Consider the following 26,455-nt stretch of genomic DNA (forward strand, 5'->3'; position numbering starts at 1 on the left):
AGTCACGGCAGTGACCAGGAGCAAGGAGCAGGCATCCAGGGGAGGGCAAAAAGCTCCTCTAAATACCCAAGTTTTCATTTTGGAGAGCACTTTCCAGCTCTTCAGTGAAAAGGATTCTTCCAAATGCCAGTTGAGGTGGGGTTTCCCCCTGTGCTCCCATCCAGCATCCTCCAGGATGTTGTTCCCAGGGTGTTTTTTGAAAATGTCAGGAAGCACTAAGTAAGTTATCACAGGGAATGTTTAGAAAAGTCAGAGTTTTATTGAATCAGCTTGAAATTGAGTTGTTTTCCTGTGGGATGGGAAAAGAACAAAAAACCAGTGCAGTAGATCTGGAATTGTTCTCCTCCAGCCCCATTAACCCCACAACCAAACCCTCTCTAAAAAATCCCATCTAACAGCAAAGTTTCTCCATTTATGGCCGGCTGCAGCCTCTAACCCAGCTCCCATTCCAGCAGCAGCAGCAGCAGCAGGGATGGGCATGCTGCCATTCTTCCCAAATCAGCACATTGTTGGACAAGCTCTTCCCGGGCCCAACGCCGCTGCAGACAAAGCCGAGGTGCTGCCGGGAGCGCCGCCGTTCCCTCAGGCTCTGCCCAGCCTCCCCGGGGCTCTGCGGGCTGCGCACGGCAAAGCTCCCGGGCAGCCCAAGAGCTGCGACTCCAGCCTGGGGGTAAGGAGCATGCAGCACAAACACTGCCTCTCTCTGCTTTCCTCCTCTCTCCTTCCCTTCCTTCCTTCCTTGTTTCCTTCCTTCCTTGTTGCCTTGTTTCCTTCCTTGTTTCCTTGTTTCCTTCCTTGTTTCCTTCCTTCCTTCCTTGTTTCCTTGTTTTCTTCCTTGTTGCCTTCCTTCCTTGTTGCCTTGTTTCCTTCCTTGTTTCCTTCCTTCCTTCCTTGTTTCCTTGTTTTCTTCCTTGTTGCCTTCCTTCCTTGTTTCCTTGTTTCCTTCCTTGTTTCCTTTTCTTCCTTGTTGCGTTCCTTCCTTGTTTTCTTGTTTCCTTCCTTGTTTCCTTCCTTCCTTGTTTCCTTCCTTTTTTCCTTGTTTCCTTGTTTCCTTCCTTGTTTGTTTCCTTGTTTCCTTGTTTCCTTCCTTGTTTCCTTGTTTCCTTCCTTGTTTCCTTCCTTCCTTGTTTCCTTGTTTCCTTCCTTGTTTCCTTCCTTGTTTCCTTGTTGCCTTCCTTGTTTCCTTGTTTCCTTCCTTGTTTCCTTCCTTGTTTCCTTGTTTCCTTATTTCCTTCCTTGTTTCCTTCCTTGTTTCCTTGTTTCCTTCCTTGTTTCCTTGTTTCCTTCCTTGTTTCCTTCCTTGTTTCCTTCCTTGTTTCCTTGTTTCCTTCCTTGTTTCCTTGTGTCCATGTTTCCTTCCTTGTTTCTTTTCCTTCCCTCCCTCCCTGTTCTTCTTTCTCCTCCCCTTCTCCCCTTCCCTTCCCTCTCCTTTCTCCTTTATTTTACCCACTCCTGTGTCTCCAGGGTACAACTTCCCTCATCCCAGGAGCATCCTGGAGACATGTGGAGGTCTGTGCAGTTGTGGGTACTCGGGAGAACAATGCTGCTCCTTGGTGGTCCAGCTGAATGAACAGAGGGAGCTCCTCAGCGCTGCAGGGCTCTTTTCCATCTGTTTGCCTCACAGTGTTGGATGATGAAATTTATCTCGGGGCACTGTCTCTTCTAAAGGCCAGAACTTGAACTCGGGGTTGAATTTCGTGATTCATCAGGAGCAGTTCTGATGGGGGGCCCTGTGGGTTTCTAGGTGCTTGTGTGTGTATATAAATTTCCCACTTTTATTCACCATTTTTAAAAAACATTGTTTATTCCCTTGAAGGTGAGGTGTGAGAGGATGATAGGATGGGATCTAAGTGGTCTCATTCTTTCAGAATTTTTTTCTGCCCTTAAGAAGATTTACCTTTTTTAATATATAAATCTAAAATAATTTATAATAATAATATATATATATAATATTATAAAATAATAAATAATAATTTTAATATACATCAATACTTCAACATTTTGGAGAAACATGTGCTTAATTCATGATTTTCCTAACATTTTCCTAACATTCTAATGTTAGGCCTTTATTTCCTTGTGTCTCCAAGTGAAAAGAGTTGATTTTGCCTTGGCCACGTACTTAATGTTCACTCCCTGCATCTGGAATTGTTTGAGTGATTATTATTCCTTCATTTGCTTGTAAAAGGTTTTCTGTTGTTTGTTTGTTTTGTAATATCCTTTAGGAACTTGCAGTCTGAAGAGAAACATTCCTACAAAAACTATTTGAAAGAAAAAAGTGCAGGCAATGTGTCCAGATTGCTGAAATAAAATGGATCTTTTGAAGGATTGACTTCAGAAGTTTCATTTTATTTCAAAAGGGTTTTTTTTTCATAGGACTAAGCTTTTCCCAAGACCCTGCTGGGCCACTTAACCTTATTTCTTATCAATTTAATATGAATTTAATGCAAACTGTTCATTTTTCAGACTCCCTTGAAAAAACAGACTTCTCTGCTTGGGGAGCCCCCAAAAGAAATTCGCCTGAGCACCAACCCCTACTTGAATTTGGCAAGTGTTTTGCCTGGTATCTGTCTGCCAGGTAAGCAAACATTCCACGGATTGCATTGCAAATTTCCACAGCCAGAGCGTGGCAAATATTTATCCTGTTTGCCTGGTAAAGCCAGTGGCCACAGCATTTGTCCTCAAGGAAATCTTGTAGTCTGTTTAAAGCTGCTAAGTCATTTCTCCTGATGCCTAAACAGGGCTACATTTTCAGAGGCTCACAAACTTGTAGAAGCCTTTCAATTATCAGTAGCACTGATTAATTTGGGGCACAAATCTCAGTTTTAATCCTGGAATAGAGCCTAACTTGTGGTTTTTACAAGCCAGGTGTTTATCCAAACTCTGTTCTTTGTGTTCCCAGCAGCAATTGCCAGCAAAGCCTCCAGTCCTCCACAGCAGAGCAGCCTTCCAAACAGTGTCGTGGATGCTGCTGTGTCTCAGGGAACTGCATCGCAACATGCAATGGAAAATTATTTCAGTTATTCCCAGCAGCCTGGGGAGTACCCACAGGTAGGAATCCCACAGCCTGGTGTCCCCTGGGATTCTCCCAGAGCTGCTCCTTGTTTTCTCTGGGTGTTCTTCCTGAGCCTCTGCACTGACGCTTGATCTGTTTCAGTGTTCAGAGCAGATTTAGCACAAAGAAACCACAACCCTTGAAAAAATTGTTTCTTGAGAGCCTGAACTGTGGGCACTCACTAAAAAATGACTTCTCAGCACCTCTGCCTTGGCTTTTGTCTGCCTTCAAAACCAGGGGGTTTTTCTCTTTGCCTTCCCCAGAAGTTTTTAAGTCCTGAACTTTGGCTGGATCCCAGGGAAGAGAGCTCTGCCTCCAGTTGCTGCACAGCATGGGGATGTTTGCCAGCTGCTCTCAGTGCACAGGATGTGTTCCCCATCTGCCCCATGTGGGATCAGAGCCTGGCCAGGAGGTGCAGCCTCTGCAGAGTGCTCAGAGCCAGTTCCACAGGACACTGGCAAGGAACGTTCCCATATTTCCATTAACCATCCCTAGTCTGTATAGAACTGTAACTGCTCAGCTCGGGTCTGAGAACTGCCTCCTCCCCAGGCTGTCCGTGGGGAGACACAGACTCTCCTGGGCTGCTGGCAGGGAGATCTGGGAGCCCCCAAACTCCTGGCAGTCAGGGTTTGGGTTGGGAGGCTCCCAGCCTGGCCAGAGGGCTGGGGGGAACAGGGTCACTGCACAGAGCAGGGGGCTTTGCCAGGGGCCACACACCTCTTGGATCAGATCTGGTGCCTGAAGGGGCTCCAGGAGAGCTGGAGAGGAGCCTGGGACAAGGCCTGGAGGGACAGGACACAGGGAATGGCTTCCCACTGCCAGAGGGCAGGGATGGATGGGAGGTTGGGCATTAGGAGTTGTTCCCTGGGAGGGAGGGGATGCACAGAAGCTGCCCCATCCTGGAGATGTTCCCATATCAGGAATTGTCCCTGCCTCAGCCTCACTGCCAGGCCAGAGGTGCCTCCTGTGTGTTTTAAGCACTTACCACAAATTTAAATGTTTGATTTGAGCTTCACCACTGGTGCTGAAGGTGTTTTGATGCTTCTTGGAGAGCTTTGGGTTGTAAGAATTGTAGGCAGGCATGGGAGAGGATTTCTGCTCCTCTGTAGGAGGCTGTCCAGCAGTGGTACCAGCATTATGCTCAGGCTCATCACTCTACCCAGGCCAGAGTGGATGGCTTGGAAAATGAAGTCTCCGAGGTGAGAAATAATTTTGTTTTCTTGCTGTCTCCACTGGCTGTTGCTCCCATCAGCTTTTGGACACCTGCTTTGTGTGTTGGCACAGGAATGAGGGGCTGGAGAAGGCACTGCATGGGCACTGCTGCAGGGCAGCCCTGCACCCCCTGGAGTCACACCCAAAATATCCCTCTCTAAAATCCCACCATCCAAAACCACCTGGAATGCTCAGCAGTGGATTAAAATATTCCCACCAGGAAGCAGCACACCATTAAGGGCATTTCCCAGTGCTGAATTTCCCAGCATTGGAGGGCTGTTTGTTGCCCAAGCTGAGGTTTTTGTGAGCAAGGAGAAAGACTTTTTGAGAGGAATTACACAAATTAAAGCATCATCCAAATCCCACATCTTGCTCCAGGAATTGCTGCACACCCGAGCTGCTGTGAATTGCACCTCTTGTTATTCAGGTATTTCCACACCTGCTGAGAGCTCATCACAAAAAAGAATTATTAAACCTTTTTCCCTTCTTCACGGATCCCCTTCTGGATTCAGGAGTCTACAGGTGGATCTTTCCCAAACTACAGCACCTGCCTGCAGGTAGTGCCTTCCTTTTTGAGTAGAGCCCAGGGATGCCAGCCGGGCTTGCAGCCTCCTCCAGCAAATCCCTTAAAGCAGGTGAGAGGAGGGAAGGAGCAGTGGCTGCAGACACTTCTCCCTGCCTGCTGCTGCCCCCGAGTGGAGCTTTCCCTGTGCATCCCTGCTCCACACAATTCCTGGGAATGTGAGAAGGGCTTGGGCCAGCTCCAGAGCCTTGCAGATCCCTCCAGGCCCTGGGGATCAGCTCCTCTCAGTGCCCCAAAAGCCACGGGCAGAGCAAGGCTGGGTTTTTGGGAGCTTCTTGGAGAGATAAGGGTGTGGCAAAATGCCTGGAAGGAGGCAAATACAGTAGGAAGAGAGGAGGAGGAGGCAAATACAGTAGGAAGAGAGGAGGAGGAGGAGGAGGCAAATACAGTAGGAAGAGAGGAGGAGGTCACCCAAACACAAAATGGGTGTTTGCCTGACTTGCGGATGGTTTGCACTGGGATAGAATCTCTGAAGTGGAGAGAGCAGCTCAAAATTTCCTGGAAAGCAAATTAAAGAACACAGGATAAATCTAAAGATTTTTACCTGCCTGATTTGTAGAATACACACTTTTTTTGTGTGTATCTGTTTCTAAAACAGTTCTTGGAGCATCTGCAGATTTACCTGGTCTTGGGCAGCATCCAGGTTGCCAACAGCCCCTTCACTGGATCCTGGGGGATAAAACTTTTATTGGAATTTATTCCAATAAAATTTATTAGAAAATAATTTTTAATTTGTAACAAAAAAATTATTGGAATACTGGCTTTTATTTGGAATTACAGCAGGTGTCAGCTGCAGCCTGCTTCAGCCAGACTCACTGAGCAAAGCTTCCTTTGCTGGTGCTCCAGTGGTCACTGAGTTCTCACCAATAAATGGATGCTTTGGGAACAGTGAGGGCCAGTTCGTGGAGTCTGGTTAGGATCTAGAACTCCTGAGGAATTCTGTCCCTGTGCTCCTGGTTTTATGGATGGGAGAGCTGAGGGGCCTGGCCCTTGCATCACAGCATTGAGTCCCGTGGCTTCAGGCCTGGCATTAGCCTGGGCACGAGATTCCTGGTTTTGTGGGGATTTTGAAGGCAGTGCATTCCTTTTAACTCCAGCAATTCCTGGCTCCTGGGTGGAGCTGGCTCTGACATGGTTTGGGGTAAAGATGGACAAAGCCTGGCCGTGGCCTGGGACATGAAAAAATTGAGTTTGGGCTCTGACGTGGCTGGAAATGATGGGATGGCAGCAGGAGGAGAGCGTGGGGTTTGAGCCAAGCAGCACCTCTCAGTTCATCTCCAGAGCGGTTCCTGGGGTGGTGCAGAGCAGCTCCTGGGATGGTGCTGTTAGTGCCAGGAGCCATAAAAGGCAGGAGGAGCACGGGCAGTCCCGTGGCACAGGCACAGCAGCCCCGTTTGCCTCCAAACTGCTGGAATTGCAGCTGGATCTCAGTGAGGAGGCTGCTCCCCAGGAGGCTCTGTCAGTTCAGTGTGTGCTTGTGTGGCTGTGCCTGCAGGGACCCTGCAGCTCGTTTGAATCCTGCTTTTTTTGGGCTTTTTTAAATCCTGCTGTTTCAGAGGCTCAGGAGGAGCAGGGTCGGGGGGTTTGTGTGAAGCACCAGGAGCCAGGACCTGGGAGGACACAGGACACGGGTGACATCCCCTTGGCTTTCAGAGGACAGGGGGAAAACTGAAGCCTCTCCTCAAACAATTCTGTGTTTGTGGTGAAGGTGCCCCCCAGGATGAAACTGGCCTGGGCAGGAGCAGTTTGAGTTGTGAATGTGAGCAGCACAGGATTCTTGGAGAGCTGCTGGGAAAGGTTTTTCCAAAGGGAAGGGGAACCCAGGGAGCCTTGGAGCAGCTGTGGCCTCACTGGAACCCCACTCTGGGCCCCTCAGGGCTGAGGGTGGCACAGTGAGCTGCTGGAGCTGAAATCCAATTAAAGATCCATTGCTGCTCCATCCATCCCTCGCTCCTGTGGAAAGGCAGGGCCTCAGATCCTGCCCAGACCCACTCTGGCACAGCTGGAAAATTCATCTTTTCCCCCCCTGGCTTGGCCTGGGGGCTGGGCCAGGACTGTTGAACCCCTTCAGCTCTCCAGGAGCAATGAAAGGTGCCTCATCCTAAAGGCTGGAGAGGTCTGGATCAGCTGCAGGACATCACCCAGGCCATTATCCCACTGGAATTTACCCAGGGGCTGTGGAATGAGGCTGCCTGGCCCAGGCACCACAGGTGTGCTGGGGCACTGATCCTTTTGGCAGTGATTGTTTAGGGAAAGGGCCCAAAGCCCAGACCTCAGAGCTGAAGGAGCCAGGTCTTTGGCATCACTTCACTGGGAATTCCCAGCCTGGAGTGCTCTTCAGTGCTTGTGGCTCCAGTGTCACTTGTCCTGTCTTGCTGGAACCCTGGCTGCTGAGAACTTCAGACTTTCTGTGCTGGCAGGCTCTGACCCCCAGGAGAACACTGCATTTGACCTGAGGCCGTGGAGAAGCTTCCAAAATGGAATGGCAGAGCTGGGATTGTGGGGGTGCAGTTTGAATAGAAGTGTGTGACGTCACATACTAGAAAACTTAAAGTTTTAAGATACAGTAATATATATAAAGCTAGAAGTTATATATATAGCTATATAGCTATATCTATATATATATATCTAGTTATATATATAGCTATAAAGCTATATAGTAATATATATAAAGATAGCAGTTTTAGGGTGAAAACTAGTCCTTCTTCGTCAGTTTAACTAGTATTGTGTAATTAGATAAAATGTCCACATTGCAAGACATAAGTAGTTAATTATCAAGTTAAAAATAATTGAAGTATCATTTCTTAATTAGACAGTTTATCCTTTAAAACCTTATAAAGAAAAAATACATCTCCGTTTTCAGTTTATTAAAATAAACTACTACAACTTGTAAAACGATAATATAAGTAAAATCTAATAAAGATCTAAATTTAAAAAAAAATTAAAAAAAAACCAAAATCTCCCACATTTGAGCCCAGCAAAGACTAACAGCTCTGCCGTGTGCCGCCCGCAGGTAGCCCCGAAGCGCAGCTCCTCGTACCTCGTGTCCTCCCCCGAGCCCGGCCCCGTGGAATTCCCGGCTCCCGGCGGCGCCGCGCGCTTCTCCGAGTCCTCCCTGAAGAAGAAGCGCGTGTACTGATCATTGCCTCGGACCCATCGATTCCCAGCCCGGCCGGGGCAGGGAAGGCAGCTGGGAATCCCTCTGTATTTATTGCTGCCTTAACTTCCCTCAAGGAGCTCTTGCTGTGTGCGGTGAGTGTCCCAAGGAGCCAGCTCTGTCCGGGCACAGCCAAGGACAAAGGTGGTGGCAAAGGTGGCAAAGGTGGCGGCTCTCTCACTTGGAGAGGAGGGGACAGTGTTTGCTTTGTCACCTGTGGGCTGAGGGACAGAGCACAGGGACTTGGGGAGCCGGGGCAGCTCCAGCTGAAAGCAATAAAAACCCAGAGGAAAGAAAGCTGATCCTTTCTCCAGTCCTCAGCCTGAGGAAGTTAAAAGAGGAAGTCTTGATAGTAATTATTTTGTATTTTTTGAACTCGGAATGTGGGGTTTTTTCCAACTTTCCTGTTTCCAGGATTAAGAGCTCTGCATTTACAGCCTTTCAATTTTTAGTATTAGTTCTTAATCCTGGAATGGAGCGATACCAAATGGATTCCCAGAGCCTCAGTGGGTGATGTTCTCAGAAAATGCCTGTTCAAGGGGAGATGCTGTCCTGTGCTGCCTTGGAATATTCCCTGGGATTTGGATTTGCTCCTTGGACAGTGGAATAACTTTGTTTTTAGGCTGAGAATCCACAGCTTTCCGACGGAGGAAGTAAATCCCAGTGTGAGGCAGCATCCTCCTTCCACAGGTGTGGGACAGCTCATCCTGCGCCACCCCACATTGTTTCCCACTTTTGTGTGTATTTTCCTTTTTTTTTTTTTTAAGACTTTGTATTTTTAGCTTTTTGTCAGCTCTGCCTCGAGTTGTTCTCGGCTGCCCTTGGAGCTGGAGATCAGCAATCCCTCCTTTTGCCATCAGTGACGGGTAAATGAGGAGCCAGCCCTCATTCCAAGGCTTTGCCCCCTTGGAATTCTGCTGCAAATCCATTTGGATGGAGTTCGCTGAGGCCAGGAGCCACCTCCTCCTCCTCCTCCCTTTTCTTTGCTAGAGAACACTGAAGCCATTTTTCAATGCTGATTTTTTTAAAATTGAAAGTCTTAAACTTTTGCCTTTCAAGCTTTGGGATGTGACCAGGATCCACACTTTCAAAGCTTAAAAAAATCCCAATCGAATTCCCTCTTCCCTCAGCTGCTGGAGCTGCTCCCCAAACAGGAGCCAGGAGCTTTTCTGGGATTCTGCCTGTATGTATTGATAAATTCACTTGTAATATTTTGTTTCAACTGTTTGTATATGCAACTTTCTCAACTTGTTACACTTTTCAATGAAAATAAATTGTTGGTACTTACTTTAAGTGGATTTTTTGTGTGAGGAAAACAGCCCTGGACTCCTTTAATCAGGTGAGGTAGGAAAAGGTTTCAAAAGAACACTATTCTTATGGAAATTCAATTTTAAAAACTTTCCTCTGTTTATGATTAAAAAGGGAGGCACATGGAGAAAAAAAAATTTATTAGACTTGCTTGTATAAAGAGTAACAAAGTGCTTACAGATTAAATTCAGCTTCCCAAGTGACATACAGAAACAATAACACTGTAAAAATAAATCTGACCTCCTTGGAGCTCATAATTGCCATTTTATATATATTTTTAAAATATATATATATATATTTATATATATATATATATATATACCTCTTTCTATTATTGCCAAAACTTGAGTATCTCTTCAGAGCATTTTCCAGCTCCAGGTATGGAAGGAAAAATTATGGCAGCAGAAGGTTCCAGTTAAACCACTCATGGGCCGAGTCAAAATCTTCTTAAAAAAATTTTTGGGAGGGTTTCCCATTCCCCAGGACACCCCTGGCTGCTCAGGCCTTTCTTCCTTTTGGATAATCCCCTCCAGGTTCTGGGCATGGACCGGGCTCCTTCCCAGCTCCATGAATTCCTGCCCTGCACATCCCTCAGCACCAGGGGTGCACGGGGGTGCACCCAGGCTGGGAGCTCAGAGGGGGGAAGAATGTGGGAGTGGAGTTAGGAAAAGCAAATTATTTATCCCAAAACTGGGCTTCTCACTGAAATGCACAACTGTGCCCACCCCTCTATGCTTCTGGGGTGGTATTTTTGAACACTTTTTTTAAAAATACCTGTAAGAGCTCAGGACTGGGTCCTGGTGGGTTTAAAAAGAGCTGAACATTTTGCTTCCCCTATATTTTTATGCCAAAGTAGTTTTGTTTGTTACCAGGATTTAAGTGCACGTGTAGGGTATTTTGTCAGCTGACTTTACAATTATTAATTGAGCCCTCTTACAGCCACTGGCCGAGGTTTGAGCTGAGAAATGCAGTGGGTTTTGCCAGCTCACATCATCCATCAGGGCAACTCCAATTGTGGCACAACCAGAATCAGAGCAGGATAACACTGCCCTGCAAGACCAGCAGCAAAGGGAGCTGGAGCTCATTTTGCCCAAACCTTTTAAATTCTTTAAATCCAACTCCTCAATCTGTTGGCAAAAGAATCCTTTATAACCACATCAGCCCAGCCAGAGTACAAATTACAGGAGTTAAAAAAAAAAGGAATAGCCTTGGGCGTAGATAGTTTGCTGGGCATTTAAAGTCCTGACAGGATTAAAAAAATTAATTACATTTTACTCATAATTGTTTCAAATCCTTGGATCAGGTTGTGGAAGGTGGTGCGTTCGTCGTGTTTGTAGATCCAGCACTTCCTCATCAGCTGATCCACCTGGCAACAGAACCAGGGATATTTTTAAAGGAACGAGACATTTCTTTGGGTTTTCCAGTACAGACAGTGGAGCAGAGTCTCCCTGAACGAACAGAAACACCTCAGCTGCTGGGCAGGGTCAGCAGGGACCTGAGCAGGGGGCTTTGGGCAGTTCAGGTTTAAACCAACACAGCAGTTCCACCTGGGGAGCTGCACCCCCCGAACTGCCAAAATCGGAGGGACACCCAAGGAACTTTCATGGATCCAGGTACTACAGCAAGTCCGTGACCCCTCTGAAAGGACACTGCGGACTTGGGAATGTTAATATCAAAAAACACCTTAAAACAATACTTGAAAGCCTTGGCAATGCCTTTTCCCAGCACTCCTGAAGGTTTTCCTACCCACGTGGTTAGGCCTGTGGAACCAGGGAAGTGTGACCCCTCTGGGGCTGAACCCGTGTCCAGCAGGGACAGACGGACAGACCTTCCTTCCTCCCTCCTACTCATCATCCATCCATCCATCCATCTCTCTACCCATCCATCCATCCATCACCTGTCCATCATCCATCCATCATCCATCATCCATCATCCATCCATCATCCATCCATCCCTCCACCATCCATCATCCATCCATCCATCATCCATCATCCATCCATCATCCATCCATCCATCATCCATCCATCATCCATCCATCCATCCATCATCCATCCATCATCCATCCATCATCCATCCATCCATCCATCATCCATCCATCATCCATCCATCAATCATCCATCCATCATCCATCCATCCGTCCATCCATCATCCATCCATCCATCCATCATCCATCCATCCATCAGTCATCCATCCATCCATCCATCCATCATCCATCCATCAGTCATCCATCCATCCATCCATCATCCATCCATCCATCCATCCATCCATCCCTCATCCATCCATCCATCCATCCATCCATTCATCCATCATTCATCCATCCATCATCCATCCATCATCCATCCATCATCCATCCATCCATCCATCATCCATCCATCATCCATCCATCCATCATCCATCCATCATCCATCCATCCATCCATCCATCATCCATCCATCATCCATCCATCCATCCATCATCCATCCATCCATCATCCATCCATCCATCCATCCATCATCCATCATCCATCCATCCATCCATCCATCCATCATCCATCCATCATCCATCCATCCATCATCCATCCATCATCCATCCATCATCCATCCATCCATCCATCCATCATCCATCCATCCATCCATCATCCATCCATCATCCATCCATCCATCATCCATCCATCATCCATCCATCCATCCATCCATCATCCATCCATCATCCATCCATCCATCCATCAATCATCCATCCATCATCCATCCATCCGTCCATCCATCATCCATCATCCATCCATCCATCATCCATCATCCATCCATCATCCATCCATCCATCCATCCATCATCCATCCATCCATCATCCATCCCTCCATCATCCATCCATCCCTCTACCCATCCATCCATCCATCCATCATCCATCCATCATCCATCCATCATCCATCCCTCCATCATCCATCCATCCCTCTACCCATCCATCCATCCATCATCCATCCATCCATCCATCCCTCCCTCACCTCCTCAGGACAGGTGGGTGGCCGTGGCAGCCGCTTGTCGTCCTGCAGGACCCGCACGAGCCGCGCCACCGTCATCTGTCCCTGCGTGGGGCCGATCATCTTCAGGAATTCCTGTGGGGACAGCGGGGTCAGCTGGGAATCCCTCACCCCACCGCAAGGACAAGCCCCAGGGTGTTTCCCAGGATAAACCTGGAGGAAGGGGCTCCCCATGGAAGGGGTGGAGCGAGATGAGCGTTAAGGTCCCTCCCGCCCCAAATGAGCCGGTGATTCTCCGACTCCTCCTCTTGCTGCCAAAACCAGTCGTGATTGTTTTAAAATGCTGGGATTGAAGCAGCTCCGGCAGCCGTTTCTGTCCCAGCCACTTACTGCCATGGGGCTGGACTCGGAGTCGCAGTAGGTGAGGAGCTCGTAGAGCGTCACCCCGAAGGACCACACGTCGGAGGCGATGTAGAACTTGCTCTGCAGCAAACACTCCGGGGCGTACCTGGGGACACGAGGGGACGGCGTCACACCCAGAGACCCAGCCCTGCTCACACGCAGCCTGAGCAGCTCGAGAGCCACAGCTGTGCTTGTGGAGCCCTTGCACATAAATTAAAAAGTAATAACTAAGGTGTGTTCCACAGGGAGGCACTGTGAAACCAAGGAGGCCAAAAACCCGAAAGAGCAGGGAAATGGATCTTTAAGTGCAGGAAGAAATAAACAGCACAAGAGGTGAGTCCAGCAGGTGCCGTTTCCTTGCTCTCATGGTGTATCTTAGGCCTCATAAAAACAGGAAAATCTTGGGGAGCGCAGGAGCAGAGGGGTCCCTGTCCTGCAGCCTGGCCCCAGGCTGTACCAGAAGACGGGGCTGTCGCGGTCGTCCTTGACGGTGTAATATTCCTTATCCGTCTCGATGGCCTTGGTGAGCCCAAAGTCCCCAATCTTCACCCTGTTCTCACTCTCCACCAGGACATTTCTTGCTGCCAGGTCACGGTGCACGTACTGACAGGAGCCCAGGTAGTCCATGCCCTAAGAGAGGAGAGAAGAAGCCTTTGATTTCCTTTTCCTTTATTCCTCCAATACTTTAATGCCTTTTTCTCCAGTTACTGCTCTGCACTCTCATCTCCATCCCTTCACACTTCACCTCGCTCCTTTCCTCTTGCCAGCACATTCCAAGTGCTGCCCTCCCTCCTCGTCCTCCAAATCCTCCCACAGGAACAACTTTTCACAGCAAACTTTGGAACTTGGAACCTCTTCATTATTCCCCCGCTGATCCTTGTGCCTCTGGCACCCGAAGCATGGGAGAGATTGCTTTAGGATTGCGATCCTTGGGGATAGAGAAGGAGGATGGGTTTGTTGTCGATGTTCTCCTTCCCCCCTCAGCCTGCTGATGGAGCTGCAGGCTCGGGGCCCAGCTCACCTTGCAGATCTGAACTGCGTATCTGAGCAGCTGCTTGAGATTGATCTTGTTCTTGTTCCGTGGGAGATACTCCTTCAGGCTCCCAGAGGGAAGGAATTCCATGATGAGTTTAATCCCACTTCCTCCTAAAAAACAGAGCTTGTTTAGTTTGCAGACCCTTCTCAACCGCTTTTGTACAAGCCCAGAGCACCAGCAGCATTTTAAACATCCCATGGCTCATTCCCATCATCCACCCCTGAGCCAATGCACAGGAAAACCTGCTCCAGGCAGGACACTTATAAATTCTGAAGGAAGACCCATATACTTTTTAATATTCTGCAAGATTTACCATCTTCTGTGCAAATCCCCTTGTACTTGACGATGTTGTCGTGATAAAGATTCCTCAGGATTTCAATTTCCTTCTTGAGGTCAGCGATGTGATTCCCTCCGCTCTCCGGCTTCAGGGATTTCACTGCCACCTGCTCCCCGGTGTTGTCACCTTCTGGGTCATATCTGCACAGTTCCACCTTGCCAAAGTGGCCCTGGGTGGGAGAGAAAGGAGCATCCTTGAGGACAGGGTTCAGTGACACCCAGGCACTGATCTGGGTGTTTGGGTGGCACAGCAGGGGCTGTGGGGACAGCCAGGAGCACTGGCTGTGCTCTGGGGGTGACATTCCTCTTACCTCCCCCAAATCCCGGATTCTTTTCAAGAACCTCTTCTCAAAGAGGGTGGGATCCACCTCGGTGACGGGTTTCTTCTCCGAGACGATATCGGGATCTGGGCGTGGAAAACATCCCAGGTGAGATTCCTTGGTCTGCCACTCCAGGACATCCTTGCTCTGTTCCCACTCCCACATCTTCCCTTCCTTAGATCCCACCTGCTTTCTGACAGGGAATTCTCCATCCCCTCGTGCCAGTCCGGATCTGCTTCCACACCCCCACCCAGACTTCTCGTGGTGAACTTCCCACCCTGGAGCAGCTCCTCAGCTTCCATGAGGTTGGAACGAGATGCTCTTCGAGGTCCCTCCCAGCCCAGGATTCCATGATCCCTCCCTCCAGGTGCCCCTGGGCCTTACTCTGCTCCTCCAGTTTGTTGATGTCCCTCATGATGGCCCTGAAGAAGGGTCTCTGGTGGGGGTCGTAGTTCATGCACTGCTTCATCAGGTCTGCCAGCTCCTTGCAGGACGGCGTGGCCAGCACAAAGTGCCCCTCGTAGAACCTCTCTTTCTGTGGGAACAAACGGAAATTCCAGGAATTTTAACTTCCATGACTCCCAGTTCTGAGCTGGGCAATGGCTGGACTCGAGGATCCCTGAGGTCTTTTCTGACCTGAGCAGTTCTGTGATTCTACATCAGAGGATGTGACCATTAAATCCTTATTTCAATCTGAGCTTTGCCAAGGAAATTCCCCCTTTCAGCTGGACCTTGGATCTTTAGAGAATTCCTCTTGTGCTGGGCCTGGAGCAACCACTCAACACCCATGAATATTTCCACCTTCAGGAATCATTTCCTGCCAGGTTTCCCCAGTTGTTTATGCTCCGGGAAATGTTTGCCAAGGACACCCTGGGTGCTCCTCACAGCCCTGGGAGGTCCCAGCTCCAGGTGGGACAAGGCTGGGATGGGCATTCCCAGCCCTGCAGGGCTGTGGCCACAGGCAGGAAGGGCACAGCAAGAGGGACTCCAGTTCTTTAAATTGAAGTGAACAGCAGCAAGGGAGCTGCAGCACCTGGGAGAACCCTTTGGAATCAATCCAAAAGAAACAAGAGATGTCTGGGAGAATCTCACTCAGCTTCTAACTGGACACGGGGCTTAGAAAAGGCTGGGAGAACTGGGATTGTCCAGTCTGGGGAGGAGAAGGCTCCAGAGAGAGCTCAGAGCCCCTGGCAGGGCCTGAAGGGGCTCCAGGAGAGCTGCAGGGGGACTGGGGACAGGGCAGGGAGGGACAGGACACGGGGGAAAACTGAAGGGCCCGAGAGGATGGATCCAAGTTTGTGTAACACAGCTTTACCTCCGCTAAGGTCTTGTCTTTCAGTGGAGTTTCTCCATTATAGCAGATTTCCCACAGGGTTGTACCAAAGCTCCACTTATCGGCAGCAATGCTGAGGTTTTTGGAATCCTCCACACACTCAGGTGCAATCCAGGGGATCCGCTCAACGCGCTCTGGGGCCAAACACATCAGGGAGTGAATATCACTGGAGAGAAAAGCTGAATCATTCTTGTCTGAAATAAACTGCAGCTGCAGAATTTGTCCAGTTTCTTGATTCTCAAATTCCTGTTTTCAGAAGGATTTCACAGTCCACAATCTGAGATTCCTTCTGTCTCACCTCACTGGACACAATATTTGTAAGAGAAATGGATGCTCTGAACACCCGCTGTGCATTTGCAGATCCATGAAAGCCGATTACTCCTACATACAAACGCAGTGTGTTTCTATGAAAGCTGATTCCTGCCACTGCAGAGCCAGTTCTGGCTGCTCTAAACACCGCTCCTCCCCTTCCCTGGGGATGTGATCCTGCCTTACCTTGCCTGGACAGCACCGTGATGGGGATTCCTGGGTCGCTCAGCTTTATGAAAGGCCCATACTCGGTATCAATGCCCTCTCTGGCCAGCAGGATGTTCTTGGTGCACACATTGCCATGCACCAGATCCTTGTCCTCCTACAGAAAAGCAGGGAAAGAACAGCGAGAGGGATGTGAGTGCTCCAGGATATCCACACCACAGGAGATCCCTAAAATACTCCAAGCTGAAATCCAAGATTACACCTGGGAAGAAACTGGAGGCAGAGAAGGAAAGGAGGAGCAGGGAAATGGAGTGTTCCCACTCCAGCACTTTTCCTGGGGGGAAATGTATTCCCAGCTAGGCCCCAGTGCCTTTGCCAAGGTGTCTCTTACCAGGTAGCTCAGGGCACTTGCAAGTTGTTTGGCCACTTTGAATTTCCATGGGGTTGTGAGAACTTCACTTTTCTTGTGCATGAACAGATCCAGAGGTCCACATTCAACAAACTCTTCAACCATGATATCTGCAGAGGCAGGTGCAGAAAGTCACTGCTGCCATAAATTGTTTGGAGTCACTGAATTTGTGTTCCCACCTCCCAGCCCAGATGGAAAATGTTGGAAAATGTTTTCATTTCACCTGGCCCAAGGTTTATTTCAGTGCTCAGAGTCCAGATTAAAAGGCTGAGGGGCTTTGTGTGGCAAGTGAACATTAAACCTGGAACCAGGCATTCCAAAGGTGGAATTTTAATGCACCTAACAGCTAAGAAAATTCAGCAGCAGGCTGTTCCCTGTGCTCTTGTACCAAACTTCCCTCAGCATGGCCCTCTTTAACACCCACATGTAACTCAAATTCCTTTCCTGAGTCTGGAAGAGCTAAGGCTGGGGCATTAACCGATTTGTCTTTGAATTTTCTACAGCTTTGCTCTCCTTCTGGGGTCCACCCCACAACATTAGGGCGGTCTTGGCTCAAAAAGTCATATAAAGGTGTATGGTATACACGTCCATGTTCAGTGTACATATTCATAAAGAATAAACACATACGTGTACACATATAAATATGTACATATAAATGCGTACATGCTTTGTATGTATAAATATTACAAATACACATTTGTCTCACACCAATGAATGTGTATTTGTAATAAAGGTGAGCCACTGAAACGTGCACATTTCACAGGGTGCTTTGTACCCACACTGGCCCTGCCTCTCGGCACGCCGGCCTTAGGGAAAGCTCCAACACAGAGAGGAAAAGGGGAATTTACTGCGAGGAAGGCCTGTGGAGCCGCTCTGCGGCCCCAGCTCACTCTGGGAAGCTCCAGAGGCAGCAGCTGCCAGCCCTGTCCCTGTTCCCCTGTCCCCCCAGTGCCACTCCCTGTCCCCCTGTCCCCCCCAGTGCCACTCCTGTCCCTGTGTCCCCCCAGTGCCATTCCCTGTCCCCCCCAGTGCCACTCCCTGTCCCCCCAGTGCCACTCCCTGTCCCTGTGTCCCCCCAGTGCCACTCCCTGTCCCCCCAGTGCCACTCCCTGTCCCTGTGTCCCCCCCAGTGCCACTCCCTGTCCCCCTGTCCCCCCAGTGCCACTCCCTGTCCCTGTGTCCCCCCCAGTGCCACTCCCTGTCCCTGTGTCCCCTCAGTGCCATTCCCTGTCCCCCCAGTGCCACTCCCTGTCCCCCTGTCCCCCCAGTGCCACTCCCTGTCCCTGTGTCCCCCCAGTGCCACTCCCTGTCCCTGTGTCCCCCCCAGTGCCACTCCCTGTCCCTGTGTCCCCTCAGTGCCATTCCCTGTCCCTGTGTCCCCCCAGTGCCATTCCCTGTCCCCCCAGTGCCACTCCCTGTCCCTGTGTCCCCCCAGTGCCACTCCCTGTCCCCCTGTCCCCCCAGTGCCACTCCTGTCCCTGTGTCCCCCCAGGTGCCATTCCTTGTCCCCCCAGTGCCACTCCCTGTCCCCCTGTTCCCCCCGGTGCCACTCCCTGTCCCCCTGTCCCCCCCAGGTGCCATTCCCTGTCCCCCTGTCCCCCCAGTGCCATTCCCTGTCCCTGTGTCCCCTCAGGTGCCACTCCCTGTCCCTGTGTCCCCCCAGTGCCATTCCCTGTCCCTGTGTCCCCCCCAGTGCCACTCCCTGTCCCCCTGTCCCCCCCAGGTGCCATTCCCTGTCCCCCCAGTGCCACTCCCTGTCCCTGTGTCCCCCCCAGTGCCACTCCCTGTCCCCCTGTCCCCCCAGTGCCACTCCCTGTCCCTGTGTCCCCCCAGTGCCACTCCCTGTCCCTGTGTCCCCCCCAGTGCCACTCCCTGTCCCCCTGTCCCCCCAGTGCCACTCCCTGTCCCTGTGTCCCCCCAGTGCCACTCCCTGTCCCCCCCGGTGCCACTCCCTGTCCCCCTGTCCCCCCAGTGCCATTCCCTGTCCCCCCAGTGCCACTCCCTGTCCCTGTGTCCCCCCAGTGCCATTCCCTGTCCCCCCAGTGCCACTCCCTGTCCCTGTGTCCCCCCAGTGCCACTCCCTGTCCCCCCCAGTGCCATTCCCTGTCCCCCCAGTGCCATTCCCTGTCCCTGTGTCCCCCCAGTGCCATTCCCTGTCCCCCTGTCGCCCCAGTGCCATTCCCTGTCCCTGTGTCCCCCCAGTGCCACTCCCTGTCCCCCCAGTGCCACTCCCTGTCCCTGTGTCCCCCCAGGTGCCATTCCCTGTCCCCCCCAGTGCCATTCCCTGTCCCCCCAGTGCCACTCCCTGTCCCTGTGTCCCCCCAGTGCCACTCCCTGTCCCTGTGTCCCCCCAGTGCCACTCCCTGTCCCCCCAGTGCCACTCCCTGTCCCTGTGTCCCCCCCAGTGCCATTCCCTGTCCCTGTGTCCCCCCAGTGCCATTCCCTGTGTCCCCCCAGTGCCATTCCCTGTCCCCCCCAGTGCCATTCCCTGTCCCCCCCAGTGCCACTCCCTGTCCCCCTGTCCCCCCAGTGCCATTCCCTGTGTCCCCCCAGTGCCATTCCCTGTCCCCCCAGTGCCATTCCCTGTCCCCCTGTCCCCCCAGTGCCATTCCCTGTGTCCCCCCAGTGCCACTCCCTGTCCCCCCAGTGCCACTCCCTGTCCCCCTGTCCCCCCAGTGCCCCCAGGCCGTGCCCCACTCACTCTCCAGGTCCCGGACGCAGACGCCGTGCAGGAGCACGATGTGTTTGTGGGACACCTGCCTCATCATGCTGGCTGTCTCGAAGAACGCCTGGGGAAGGGCACAGATCAGCGCTCCCTGCGCCCGCGCAGCCCGGCCCCCAGGGCCCGGGCACGAAGGGGCAGCAGGGGAGCGATGTGCCCGGGGCTGAGCCGCCCCTGCAGCATTTCCCCCTTCCCAGCCCTTTTTTAAAGTCATCCATGCAGCTAAGCTCTAGCTCTATCCAGAGAAGGTACCTGACAACAAACCTAGGTGTTTTCTACGCCAAAAGAATATTTAAGTCACTTTAGCTTAATAATTTAACTGTATTAATACAATAACTAAATTTATTTTTAATGAGAACGTAGAGAATCGTTGTTTAGACATAATTTTACGATTCTCTACTAATTTAAAATTTATCAAGTGTTACAGACTCTAAGATAACATGCAGTGTTTTAATACTTGATAATTATGTAATTTAACATGTTATTCATTACATGTATTATCTAATTAATTCCTAATTACTATTAGTTTCTTCTTTATCACATACATTATTTTACTCTGATGTTTCTTTATACTTGTAACTAAAAAATGTTAATAATAACTCATAACCTTATCTCACATATCTTTATATAATTTTATAAAACAAAATCAATCAATATTTTATTTCTTATATTAAAGACAAGACACACAAAAGAAAAAAACTTGCCAAGGAAATGTCTCTGTGGCTGGGGTCCAGGACTTTGAGCAGGACTCGGATCTCTCTCTCATTCTGATACCCTTCGTTCTCGTCATCCTTGAGGCTGAGCATCCCTGAGTAAATCTGGGTCCTGGTCCCTCTTCCCAGGTGTTCTCCCTGAGAAACAGCAGCAGGGATTTGTCAGACAGGAAGCAAACAAGAATTACACAAAGATTTATTGGAACCTGCGCTTCTTTCTGTCTGGCTGATGTGGTTACAGACTGAAATTATTCCTGTGAGAGGGCAATGACAGGGAGCTGCTTTTGCTTCAGTGAGCTTGATGCCTTGTGAGGCTGCCCCGGAGCAGAGGCTGGGCAGAGTCACAGAATAAAGCAGGGATTGATCAAAAGGATCTCCTCCATGGATCCACCCTGGGCAGCACCAGAGCCCAGCCAGGGCTGCACCCAAGAGGAACCCAAATGGTCCCAAAATGCACGAGCACTCCCGGGGGCTCTCCCTGGGATCAGCTCTGCTCCATGGGCACATTGCAGTTCATTGTCCCATTCCAGCTTTAGCCCGTGCAGTCCCATCCTGCTTGTTTTTCTCTCTCCAGCCCACGTTGTTTGTGCTCCTGGGCCTGAGGTTTGGATCCTTTGTCCTTGGTGCCCAGCTGGAGCAGGAATTGTTTTGTCTCCCTGCTCTGTGCAGAGAGCTCACCATCCCCTGATGTGCAGCCCAGAGCCACACACTAAAGCAGCTCAGATTCTGAAAATATAAAAGCCAAAACCTGAGGCATCAAGCTCTGAGCATCCTCCCCAGGTGAATTCCTTGGATATTACACCTCCACATCACCCAGCAGGTCCCCTGGGATTGAGCATTCCCAGACTAAACAAAAGAATAAACAACAGCCGGGGCTCTCATTCACAAAGTGCTGCTGAGGTGATCTTTAATGTGTTTCCAAAAGTGAGAGGAAGTAATATTTCACTGGAAGGCTTTGTTTGGGGAAGCAATTTCCTCCAAAATAACATCCTGCCTTGGGATATTTTTGCAGGACGCTGACTGTAAACACACCAACCCAAACCCAATCTCTGTCTGCAGTGGTGCAACTAAAAAGCCCCAGTACCCTTTATTTCACAGAAGAAACCAGGGGCACGATTTCAGAGCTCTTTTGGCAACACTAAATCTGATTTAAGTGTATTCAAGGCCCTGTGTGTTTGTTGAGGTTTATTCAGGTGACCTGAATAAGTAACTACAAACAAGGGGAAATTTGAAAATTTGGGGAGGCTTAATCACAGAATTCTGACTGCTCAGAGCTTTTTAATACTTCACCTTTTTTACTGTAGAATATTGTCTTAAACCTCTGTTTCTCTGAAAAGTCAGGCTTTAAAAAATACACCCACAACAAATCAGCCCTTAAGACTCCCAAGAAATGACCCTAAAACCCCTGTTTTCCATTAGAAAATTTAAATATCCATTTCATTTCCAGTGAAAGGAAATTAATCACTCCTAAGCTCTTCTCTGTCCACACAAAGCCACACAAACAGCAGGACTCTGCAAGCAGAGGCTTAAATCCAAAGAAAGCTCCAGCTGAAGTTTGCTGAGGGAGCTGGGAGCGGCAGGAGCAGGCAGCAGGGTTGGTTTGGTGTCCCCTGCAGGGCTCAGGCACAGCACACTCCTGGCTCCCAGGGCAGCTCAGCACCTGGGGAATTGTGAATGAATTACACATGGGACCTCTGAGCTGCCTGAGATGATGTGATTTATTTTCCTTATCTTCCACACAGGCAGGAAGGGTGAGCTGGGCTCACATCTTCACTGCATGGCTCAGAAGGTCACAGGACCTCTAGTCACAAAGACCTTTTAAGGGTTTATTAGCCATAAAACACTGCCAACAAGGATATTTATGCTTTTGACCCAATCCTTACATATTTGGCCTCATGGACTCATGCTACAGTGTGAGCTTCCTTAGCCAGTCATGCTATGGCACACAAACCTACAGTGCTGCATTCTAAACTCCTTGTTTACTCCTGTAATTACTTTTATTTTGTCTGTATCTTAAACTCTAAAACTCTCAACTTTCTTTTATTTAGCTTAACGTGTCTCTGCTTTAAACTCTAAATCCACATTCTCACTTCTAGCACCTCAGTCTGGGAGCCTTTTCCAGGGGCTCGGGTCAAATCCTGGGTTTAATTCCAAGCCTTAAATGACAGCCCCAGAGTTCTGGGGGCTCCCTGTGGTTCAGACCCACGAGCTCCCACCTGCACGATCTCCTCCTTGCGGATCCGGTGGAAGCTCAGCTGCCCCATGGGATACACTGGCTGCCACTCCTGGGCCTTCTTGGTTGCCACCAGCAAGTTGGAGATTTCTGCAAGGCAGGGGGAGAAAATATCCTTAAAGCTTTTCAGAGAAACTGCACTCGCCCTTCCCAGTTCCAACATGGATGAAAATGCATTAAAATCCCAAAAAAAGGGAGGGAAAAAGAAACTTGGGCTTGATTTCTGCTCCTCATTCAACAGAGAAATCACTAAAGCACACTTTCCTATTTATATTTTAAATACAGAGTTACTATCAGCCAGATCAGGATGATTTTGAACAACTGAACAGAACTTTCTGCACAAAGACTGAAAGAGAAAATACCTGTGCTGTACATGGAATCAAATGGAATCAAATGGAACAAATGGAATCATGGAATCAAATGGAATCAAATGGAACAAAATATCCCACGTGCCTCCCGCCAGCAGGGCCATCTCCACTCCAGTGTGCAAGGGGGGGTTCTCATTTCCTCTTCACCTCCTTCCAAGCTCCCTCTACTCTGGGAAACACCAACAGTGTTCCCAGGGCACTGGAATTCAGCTGGGGAGTGGGGAATGAGCAGAAGGAACAGACTCAAAAACCCAGTGCTGCCTCCCCACTGCTGCAGGACAGATCCAGAAGTTTTGCACACGAATTCTGCTTTCCTGGCATTATTTACTGGGGCTGGCATGTGTGAGGGCATCTGGGCTTCCTTCTGCTGTGAGCAGAACCTGGCACTGGGGCTAAATCATCATCTGGAATTCTGGAATCACCAGGAATCACCACACCCTGCTTTAGTCCTGCATCCCCCACACTTCTTTGTGAATATCTGCTCAAATATTCAAAAAGAAGGAAAAACCCACCAGGGAAGGGACAGAACAGGGAACATGAACTGAATCCTGCTGGAACCAAAGCCAGGGAGAAGCTGAAGTGGGCAATCAATTCCCTGACCCTTTTTATTGCATTTTATCCCAAATCCAGCCATCGAAGCGAAACCAAAACGTCACATGCGCAACGTGCCCCTGCTGCAGACCATGACCCACGTTCTTGGTGCAGCGTGTGAGCAGCTCAGGGACCCTCCCAAGGCCTCAGAGCAGCAGGTGGTTGATGTGGCTCAGTTACTGCCCTGCTCTAACAGGAAACCATTATCAGCTCAGCACAGTCACCCCACTGTGCTTCCTCTCTCACACCAAACTCAGCTGCAAGGCTCTCAGAGTTCATAGCAAACAGCTCCAGAGAGTGCTGGCAGCACCCAGCAACTGCCCCATTGTCCCTCAGATGGGACCTCACAGGTGATTTCCTGCCACCAGGCTCTCCAGGACATCAGTTCTGGGACCAAAACCCTTCCCTGCTGCCTGCTGCAGATGGGTTTTTGAACAGCAGCTCACAAGGAGAGCCAACCCAGCAGGTTCCAACCTTCTTTTCCCCTCCTCAAACCTGCCCATGGCATCTGACAAAACTCCTCCTCCCCAGAGAAGGAAAAAAAATTTAAACCTGCTTTTTTTTTTTTTTTTTAAGAGCTTCACAGAGGATACCAAAAAACACTAAAAATACTACAAGAGTCTGGAGATTGTTCCCTTGCAACAACAAAACCCTGCAAGCCAGGCTACCTCTGGGTCTGGGCTGGCAGCACCTCTTCAGGGTGAAGCTGATGTTGTCTGTCCGCAGGATTTGGCCCTTCAGGTGATCCATGAGGTCTTTCAAGGATGCAAAGGATTTGTTGGAGCCATGGAGGAAGTACCCCCCTTTCTTCACCTCGATCTGGAAGTTCTTGTAGGGGCCTGAGTTATTCATCACCTGGGGTTGGAGGGAAAAGAAAGGAAATCACCGGAGTGAAAGAATGGTTTGTAAAGCCATCAAAGCTTCCCAAAACCTTGGCATCACATGTGGGACCAGCTCATCCCCTGCTCCTAAGTCAAAGTCCTCTAATCACACTGCAACAGAGCAGAAAAATCCTAAAATTCCTGGAATTTTCACTCCCAGGAAGGCTCAAAGAGAAGAGCAGCAACATGAAGATGCAAAGCCAAATTATGGCTTTTTTTTTTTGTTTGTTTGCAGAGCCTGAGGTTATGCAGAAGTGTTGCCTCTTCTGCAGGAATTTTCTCTTCCTTTGGTCAAGAGTTGCAGAATCTGGAGCAGGGTTTCAAAATCTCAATTTAAAAATAGCAAAACTCCCTCTCCCACCCCAGACTGCTCAACGAGATTTCAGGCTGGTGTTGAGATCCTCCAGTTTCACTGGGGAAGGGCTGAACTTCTGAACTTCCCCATCTCAAGAGCTCTCAGGGCCTCCCCTCTGCAGCTCTGGGTCACCTCCCCCTTCCCTCTTTTCCCAGACAAAATTCCTTTCTTCTTTTACCTTTAAAAGAGAGAGCTGATCATATTTTTTTTTAATATCTACAGGAGATAAACCCAGTATCAAATATCCCTTCCTGATTCACCACTGATTCCATGGGCATTTTTTCCTAAGACAAGGATTCATTATTTATTATTATTTATTGATTATTATTTATCATTTATCATTTATTATTTAATTTATTGTTTATTATCATTCTTGTGTGAACACTTTAAATATTCTCCCAAACCACCAAGTGAGCTCCAGGCTTCCAGCTGAGGTGGGTGTGAGAATAAAATCCATCAAGGGAATTAAATCCACGCCCAAAAAGGCTCCAGGGAAGCTGAACCGTGCTCAAGGCAAGGTGAAGTGACAAATTCTCCGTGTCATGAGTTCAAAATGCTTCATTTTGGTCATGCTCCTGCACAGTCTGGTTGGGAGATTGGAGCTGTTTGAGAAGTTTGAGGATTTGAGCTGTCGGCTAAGTTGGATTGGGAGGCACGGAGCTGCTCTGGATCCAATTAATCCCATTTGGAGAGACAGCACAAAGGGCTGCAAAAAAAAAGCCAATTCCCTCCCCCGAGCTCAGGGTGAGTGCCCTGAGGACAAAAGCACATGGCCATGGTTGCAGGGAGCAGATTCCTGCTGGGAAAGGCCAGCTGCCTGTACCTCTGAGCCTTCCAGGCACGTCACAGTCATGAGGATGTGGTTGAAGTTGGTGCAGCTCCACCTCAGCACGTACATCCCCACCTCGTTGCCCTCCTGCCTCAGCTTGTTGATGGCATATTCCGTGCTGGAAGGGAATGGGCAGTGAGAAAAACCAACAAGGCAGCAGCCAAAAATGTGGTTTTGGGGTGGGACATGAGAGCAAACCTCTATTTGGGGAGTAACAGGAACTTAGAAATATTTATATTATTGTTAAAGCAGGATTTAAGGGTGCACTGCTCACACTGGACTGCACAGAGCAAGGGAGGAAGGAGGTGCAGGTGCACTCCTGGATTTCTACAGTTTGCAGCTTAAATAAAGGGAATAAAGGGAACAATGGGAATAAAGGGAAGAATGGGAATAAAGGGAAATAAAGGGAATAATAAATAAATAATAATAAAGGGAATAATAATACAATAAAAATAATACATTAAAATAAATACAATAATAAATAAGAATCAAAATTTTCCCAATAAAGGGAAAAGCCACAAAGGTGGGTGGAGGGAAGAGAATTCCTTTAGGTGTTTAAAAACCCAAGGCTTTGTTCATCCATCCAAGGACTGGGGTGAGTGTAGAGACACTTCCTCTCTCTACTAAAATATTCCCATGTGTCCATGGAGAAAACTCTTGGAACACTACTTTAGTGCAGAAACAGGGAGTTGACAGATGAGTAAGGAGAGAAACATTGAATTTTTCCTTTAACAAAATTCAGTTTTGGTAACCACAACCCATCCAAACCCTGCATTTCCTCAGCAGATTCACTGTGAGAGGAATTGTCAAAAACAAACCCCTGGAAATGCAGCAGTGACTGAGCAGCTGGGTCTGTAAAGAGCTGAAATGCAGCAGTGACTGAGCAGCTGGGTCTGTAAAGAGCTGAAATGCAGCAGTGACTGAGCAGCTGGGTCTGTAAAGCCCTGAAATGCAGCAGTGACTGAGCAGCTGGGTCTGTAAAGCCCTGAAATGCAGCAGTGACTGAGCAGCTGGGTCTGTAAAGCCCTGAAATGCAGCAGTGACTGAGCAGCTGGGTCTGTAAAGCCCTGAAATGCAGCAGTGACTGAGCAGCTGGGTCTGTAAAGAGCTGAAATGCAGCAATGACTGAGCAGCTGGGTCTGTAAAGAGCTGAAATGCAGCAGTGACTGAGCAGCTGGGTCTGTAAAG

The 26,455-nt window shown here is 49.3% G+C and overlaps 2 protein-coding genes and 1 long non-coding RNA gene across 5 annotated transcripts in view; 1 reads left to right on the plus strand and 2 right to left on the minus strand.

Annotated features, from left to right (window-relative positions):
* The window catches only part of RAVER2 (ribonucleoprotein, PTB binding 2), a 33,749-nt gene extending 24,458 nt beyond the window's left edge, over positions 1-9,291 (plus strand). The window contains exons 9-14 of one of the 3 annotated variants that reach the window (XM_068199016.1): positions 429-670; positions 2,464-2,575; positions 2,903-3,048; positions 4,162-4,251; positions 4,777-4,899; positions 7,861-9,291. In XM_068199016.1, the coding sequence (XP_068055117.1) occupies positions 429-670; positions 2,464-2,575; positions 2,903-3,048; positions 4,162-4,251; positions 4,777-4,899; positions 7,861-7,986 (839 nt within the window). In that variant the 3' untranslated portion in view covers positions 7,987-9,291. Of the gene's footprint in view, positions 1-428; positions 671-2,463; positions 2,576-2,899; positions 3,049-4,161; positions 4,252-4,776; positions 4,900-7,860 lie in introns of all 3 variants that reach the window. The other 2 variants (XM_068199018.1, XM_068199019.1) reach the window with 2 other exon arrangements.
* LOC137478891 (uncharacterized) overlaps positions 1-26,455 on the minus strand; it is a 369,499-nt gene that overhangs the window by 218,824 nt on the left and 124,220 nt on the right. The gene's annotated exons all lie outside the window — the stretch shown is intronic.
* The window catches only part of JAK1 (Janus kinase 1), a 35,283-nt gene continuing 18,263 nt past the window's right edge, over positions 9,436-26,455 (minus strand). Inside the window, exons 9-24 of the mRNA XM_068199048.1 lie at positions 25,262-25,385; positions 23,871-24,057; positions 22,227-22,333; positions 20,002-20,148; positions 19,277-19,364; positions 16,558-16,685; positions 16,188-16,323; positions 15,675-15,826; positions 14,744-14,894; positions 14,351-14,445; positions 14,017-14,209; positions 13,689-13,813; positions 13,125-13,297; positions 12,656-12,773; positions 12,290-12,400; positions 9,436-10,678 (exon numbers count right to left, since the gene is read on the minus strand). Coding sequence (XP_068055149.1) covers positions 10,577-10,678; positions 12,290-12,400; positions 12,656-12,773; positions 13,125-13,297; positions 13,689-13,813; positions 14,017-14,209; positions 14,351-14,445; positions 14,744-14,894; positions 15,675-15,826; positions 16,188-16,323; positions 16,558-16,685; positions 19,277-19,364; positions 20,002-20,148; positions 22,227-22,333; positions 23,871-24,057; positions 25,262-25,385 — 2,137 coding nt within the window. The 3' untranslated portion in view covers positions 9,436-10,576. The remainder of the gene's footprint in view (positions 10,679-12,289; positions 12,401-12,655; positions 12,774-13,124; positions 13,298-13,688; positions 13,814-14,016; positions 14,210-14,350; positions 14,446-14,743; positions 14,895-15,674; positions 15,827-16,187; positions 16,324-16,557; positions 16,686-19,276; positions 19,365-20,001; positions 20,149-22,226; positions 22,334-23,870; positions 24,058-25,261; positions 25,386-26,455) is intronic.

Source organism: Anomalospiza imberbis, chromosome 9 (genome assembly GCF_031753505.1).
Source record: "Anomalospiza imberbis isolate Cuckoo-Finch-1a 21T00152 chromosome 9, ASM3175350v1, whole genome shotgun sequence".
NCBI classification, from domain to species: Eukaryota; Metazoa; Chordata; class Aves; order Passeriformes; family Viduidae; genus Anomalospiza; species Anomalospiza imberbis.